This window comes from Hyphopichia burtonii (assembly GCF_001661395.1).
Source record: "Hyphopichia burtonii NRRL Y-1933 unplaced genomic scaffold HYPBUscaffold_7, whole genome shotgun sequence".
Classification (NCBI taxonomy): domain Eukaryota; kingdom Fungi; phylum Ascomycota; class Pichiomycetes; order Serinales; family Debaryomycetaceae; genus Hyphopichia; species Hyphopichia burtonii.
Genome location: NW_017963734.1, coordinates 875170 through 881169, shown reverse-complemented (window position 1 = coordinate 881169; position 6000 = coordinate 875170). Strand labels below are relative to the sequence as shown.

Genomic DNA, 6000 nt, shown 5'->3' with positions numbered 1-6000 from the left:
GATAGAGTACGGGATAGAGTACGGGATAGAGTACGGGATAGAGTACGGGATAGAGTACGGGATAGAGTACGGGATAGAGTACGGGATAGAGTACGAGTATAGAGTACGGGATAGAGTACGAGTATAGTTTAGTTAGTACATCTGAGTAGTTACTTTATTTAATGGTTCATAGTATAGCAGGTTTTGCGCACAGTATAGTATATAATTTGTAGAGTATAGCTCATAGTCAAAGTGATTGATGGCTTATACTATATTGCAGTCTCAGTAGCCTATACTGTATTGTAGTCTGTATTGTATGGTAGAATATATAATATATTATGCCCTAATGCACGGAGATGCCAGTGTTATTATTAGCCCAATACTATAAATAGATGTTTGACATTGATGTAATTATTTACATGGGAAACAACTATTTTTGACAAATCAATTGGCCAAAAAATAATATATCAACAAATTGATATTTTATTTAAATCATTTGATTTCTATTACTTCAAAATCCTTACTTTACTTTACTACTACTATTATTAGTGTACACTCAGAGGCTTATACTTTTTCATTTTATTTTATTTTTTTTTTTTTTGCTTTGACTTTCGAAGAAGAAGAAAAAAAAAAAAAAAAGAAAAACGCGGCATCAACAAGTTATTACTTCCAATTACTTTCAATTTACTACTACTACTACCTCAATTTACTACTATTACCACCTACAAGTGACTACCACTTAACAATGTCAACTCATTTTGGTCGTACGGTAAATACTGTTTTCAATCAAGATTTCATTATCGATAAAAGATTTAAAATTGTAAAAGAATTAGGACATGGTGCTTATGGGATAGTTTGTTCTGCCAAATATGATGATGGATCAAATGATGATTCGAATAATTTTGTTGCTATTAAGAAAATTACTAACATTTTCAGTAAAAACATTTTATGTAAACGTTCATTACGTGAGTTAAAATTATTACAATTTTTCAGAGGCCATAAAAATATTACTTGTCTTTATGACTTGGATATTGTGCCTAATCCTCAAACCGGTGACTTCAATGAAATTTATCTTTATGAAGAGTTGATGGAATGTGATATGCATCAAATCATTAGATCTGGTCAACCTTTGACTGATTCTCATTACCAATCTTTTATTTATCAAATTTTATGTGGATTAAAATATATTCATAGTGCAAACGTTTTACATCGAGATTTAAAACCGGGTAATTTATTGGTTAATGCTGATTGTGAATTGAAAATTTGTGATTTTGGTTTAGCAAGAGGTTTTAGTGAAAATATCGAACAAAACTCCGGGTTCATGACCGAGTACGTTGCCACTAGATGGTATAGAGCTCCAGAAATTATGTTGAGTTTTACCAATTATACTAAAGCAATTGATATTTGGTCGGTTGGTTGTATCTTGGCGGAATTATTAGGCGGTAAACCTCTTTTCAGAGGAAAAGATTACGTTGATCAATTAAATCAAATCTTATTGATCTTGGGTACTCCAAAAGAATCAACCTTAACTAAAATTGGCTCCATTAGAGCCCAAAATTATGTTCGTTCTTTACCCTTGATGAGAAAAATTGATTATTCGGAAATCTTCCCCAACGCAAACCCTTTGGCGCTTGATTTATTAGAAAAAATGTTAACTTTAGATCCTTATCAAAGAATTAACGTCGAAGATGCCTTGAACCATCCTTATCTTGCCGTTTGGCACGATCCTCAAGACGAACCGGAATGTCAAATGAAATTCGACTTCAAATCGTTTGAAACCGTCGACGATATCGATTCAATGAAGACCTTGATCATCGACGAAGTTAAGTCTTTTAGAGAATTTGTTCGTAAACCAATCCACGAACAACAACAAATTCAATTACAACAACAATTACAACAACAACACCACCAGCAACAGCATCAACACCAACAACAACAACAGCAACAGCAACAACAACAACAACAACAGCAACAACAACAACAACAGCAACAACAACAACAGCAACAACAACAACAACAACAACAACAACAACAACAACAATACGACTTAGACTACCCAACCAGTGTAAATACTAACCCTCAACTAAACGAAAACACTCAATACTATCAATCTATTCCAAAACCTCAAGAACTAGATGATTTCAACTTTCACGGTCTTAATGATAACGTCGATAGAGTCGACAATTCAAACTTGTTTAAATTAGAAGAAGAATTAGGGTTTGGTCTAGATGGTGCTTCCATGTTTAATAATTTGTAATAATACTTTTAGTAATAATGTTGATGACTTATTATAGTTCTTGTCACTCGCTTTTCCTCCCTCTTTATGATCTTTAATGAACCTCTGCATTTATCTTCGCATCCATCAGCATTATTCTAATTCTTTTCTTCTACATAGATTTTTTAAAAATATATATATATATATATATTTATATATAAACCTTGTTTTAATTAATATCAATTTTAAATACATCGCCACTTTTGGCAAATATCCAAAAATTAAACAAATCTAAATAAACCCCTTCAATTTTTCCATCTTTTATGAAAAATGACATATCTATATTAATCAATGGAATCTTGATCGACGGAACTAACTTATCATCAATAACGGGATGAATTAAACTTTGAAATTTCTTATGATGATTCGAATAATTCTGATTCTGTTCACTGAAAATTCGAGTATAATGTCTTTTCAATCTTAATTCATATAATGATTTATATATAGAGTAGATTATCCTCATCTGTTCTTCGTTGGATTTCCCACTACTGGGTTCATTAATCATTGGCACCGCGGTCCCCAACATCTTATTCATACTATTATTGATTCCTCCAATACCCAACGGGTTTTCATCGTTATGGAAATTCCATGATCGATTCCGTGTATGTAAAGTTTGACTATTGCTTGGTTTGATCGCTAAACTTTGATTCAAAGTTGGAAATCTCGTCACCGGTCCACTATGATGTTTAACTGGGTTCGTCACTTCTTTCTTGGGTTTACTTTTTACCGGCTTGCTTTTAACCCGGGGTAACGCTTTATAATCAAATTCCCAAGCAATAACCCGTCCATCGTATCCACAACTTATTAATTTATAAACCGGTGATGGTTCATTTAATTGTTCATTTTTAATAAATTCAATTTTTTTCACAGTATTACTATGTCCCTTAATTCGAGTGACAATCTTGACTTCTTTCACTATAGGAGGTAACAATTGTGAAGGTTCATTATGATCCTCTCCATTTCTCGATGATACATCAAAAGTATTAATTGGCGATAAAAATATACTATTATTATTATTCCCTGAAGTTCCAATAGTACCACTTCCAGAATTATAACTATTAACAGTACCACTTCTAGATCTTTTCCCCGGTAAGTTTGTTTGGGACTGATTAATGTTTTTCGTTAATAACCCATTAACATTATAATAAGTCATTTTGAAAACTTCGATTAAATCTCCTTTACCAGCAATAAATAAAAATCGATTATCAGGAGAAAATTCAACGTCAGTTATGCCATCATGAAAATAATTCGATATTATATCAGTAACAATTGAATTATTTAAAGAATTATGATATTCTCCATAATTATTTTGAAATGTCGAAACAAGATCAATTAGTCTCACTAATCCATCATCGGATGCAAATGCAATAACCATTGGATTAGGTGGAACATTTTTAGATTTTAAGCTATTGCCAATATCATTATAACGGATAGTACTTGATATCCCGGTGATTGGTTTATGGCTTAATTTTATATGGAAAATTAAGTAATTAGGACTTTGATCCAAGTCTTTATCACTCGTGATTGATCTTGATCTTTTCCTTTCTGGTTTACTTATCAATGGTGATAAATCAGTTTTTTTAAAATAGGTAACATAATCATCTTTACCCACTACTTTTTTAACATATTTTGCACTTTGTTCAACAGGGCTATCATCGTAAGGATCAATCATTAAAATTTCTCCATTAGCATACCCAGCAACAATTAAGAATTCATAATTAGGATGGTAAATTGTATCCAAACTTATAACAGCCGTAGTCATTGAATGAGAAATTAACCCATTTAAATCGGTTTCCTGTTTAAATGAATGTAATCCCAAGTCATCAAATATACGTATAGTCAACTGTGAAAGATTAATAATGAGAATTGTCCCCGAGTTCAAGCCCAATAAGATAAAAGGATCATCATTATTATCAGTAAAAGTTTTCAAGCAAGTGATCAAAACACTTCTATGGAACTGAAATCTTAAAAGAGGTGATTCAATTGATTTTGACACTCCTTCTTCATCGGAAGGTGACTCCAGAGTATTGATATAATTACCATTAGTGTCAATTGGAATTATATTTACCACGTTAACATGAGCAGAAACCAATAGTTTGGCGGTATTTGTATTTGATATTTGATTGAAATAATGATCACCATCATAATTAAGTAATCTATCAAAAATATATGAATTTGAAGCTGAATTATTATGAGAATTTAAAAGATTAAAAGAACTATTTGATTTACTTGAATCGGAATTGAAATAGTTGATTAAGCTATTAAAATTTGAAGTATCTTTTTCAAATGAGCTATTCGATTGAGTATAAGTAGTAGTGATCTTTAATAGTTTATTAAAACTATTAGTCATTTTATTAAAAGGATTTTTGGTATTTTGGTCATTTTGATCATGATTATCTAATCGATTTCTTGAATGGAAATTAGTTAAATCAATCATATTTGTTAAACAACTTGGATTTAAATGAACTAATTTGAAAGGATCATGGATTAAAGGATTAACATTAGCACCTATATGTAAACTACCATCCGATTGCTTTGCAATTTCCTTTTCCATTACGATTTTACTAAATTGTTCGTTAATATGAAACGGGAGCGAAATATAAGTAGTTGATTCATTACAATTCCCATTCAAATTATCTAATGGTGGTCTGGAAATGTTCAAATATGAAGACTTTAAACTAGCCTTAACCAGAGTAGTATTACCTAATGGCCAATCAATCGATTTTAAATCAGACCATGCTTTAGAATATTTGGAATTTTTCACTTGGGTCTGGTCTTCAAGGTTAAAATGGGTATTTTGTTCAAGATTTTCAATCACTGGACATACCGCATTCAAAAACGGAGTACACGAAGTATTAACACTAGTCGTAGTGGCCATTTTCACCCAATTTTAATCCGTTTATCAAAGAAGAATCTTCATATCCAACTTTATCTCTCCTATCTTTTGCTCCCCCGCGACTAACCTCAATACGACATCCGGCAAAACCTCCGTACACTGTCCTTTCCCCAGTGAAACAACCTTACGGGAGCATGTCTACATCCGTCCGGCATCATTACAGAATGCCCACCTACATAATCACTCGATTACCTTCCAATACTTATAGCTTAATACCGTTTATAGTGTCAAAACTTAAATTAAACACTACACCCAAACACCACCGGAAAAGAAACCAAATTTTCTGTTTGATAACTTCTGCCGCCAGTATGCAGGTCTTCTACCACCAGGAAAAAGAGATCATCAGAAGGCGGCAATTTAAAATAGTTATCACTTCTTCTTCTTCTTCTTCTACCAACTCTTCACTATACCAGTGTCTTTGATACTGGAAGAACAACTCAGAGTCCCTTTCAGCTGGCCCATCATGCGCCTCTACGGTACGGTAAACCATACTTCGACTTGAACCAAGAAAGCTTCAATTAACGTGCACCCGCCGTGGGTCTGCAATATTACAAGTACCGAGTGTCGTTGAGTGGTCTTCGTGGGAATGGTTCTTCCACCGACTTCAGTGACCATCTTACCAGCGAGCTAGCCGGGGATGGTTTGACTGAACACCTACTCTAGCGAATCCCAGGTTAATTAACCATGGTTTCTTTAGAACCTGTCAAGAAGTCAGTCTTTTTTCCCGGGGTCAAAGAAACCCAACCTGTCTCGAGCGAACCATCCACTTGTGTCTCCTTGATCACACTTCCACTCCCATTCAAAGGACTACAGGTTGTTACGACCTGAACATCTCGTTAGAACCCCATTC

General features: G+C 33.3%; 3 protein-coding genes across 3 annotated transcripts; 1 reads left to right on the top strand and 2 right to left on the bottom strand.

Moving 5' to 3' along the window:
* Positions 1 to 822: 822 nt before the first annotated feature.
* On the bottom strand, positions 823 to 996 carry HYPBUDRAFT_113652 (uncharacterized protein; the record flags this gene model as incomplete). The annotated part of the gene is made up of 1 exon (XM_020218985.1): positions 823 to 996. A coding segment is annotated over one exon (174 nt), but the record flags the coding sequence as incomplete, so codon positions are not given.
* Positions 997 to 1028: 32 nt separating this feature from the next.
* Positions 1029 to 2243, top strand: MKC1 (mitogen-activated serine/threonine-protein kinase). Its single transcript, XM_020221806.1, has one exon. It carries the CDS (start codon positions 1079 to 1081, stop codon positions 2234 to 2236), a length of 1158 nt encoding a protein of 385 aa, XP_020074842.1. The 5' UTR covers positions 1029 to 1078; the 3' UTR covers positions 2237 to 2243.
* A 180-nt stretch (positions 2244 to 2423) lies between these two features.
* Positions 2424 to 5413, bottom strand: HYPBUDRAFT_143791 (uncharacterized protein; the record flags this gene model as incomplete). Its single annotated transcript, XM_020219863.1, has 2 exons — positions 4472 to 5413; positions 2424 to 4435 (listed from the first exon to the last, which is right to left on the bottom strand). Exons 1-2 carry the CDS (start codon positions 5130 to 5132, stop codon positions 2424 to 2426), a joined length of 2673 nt encoding a protein of 890 aa, XP_020074841.1. The 5' UTR covers positions 5133 to 5413.
* Between the last annotated feature and the right edge of the window lie 587 nt (positions 5414 to 6000).

Bases quoted from the DNA above. Each gene is read 5' to 3' on its own strand.
- MKC1 (XM_020221806.1), top strand. From the start codon at position 1,079: ATGCATCAAATCATTAGATCTGGTCAACCTTTGACTGATTCTCATTAC.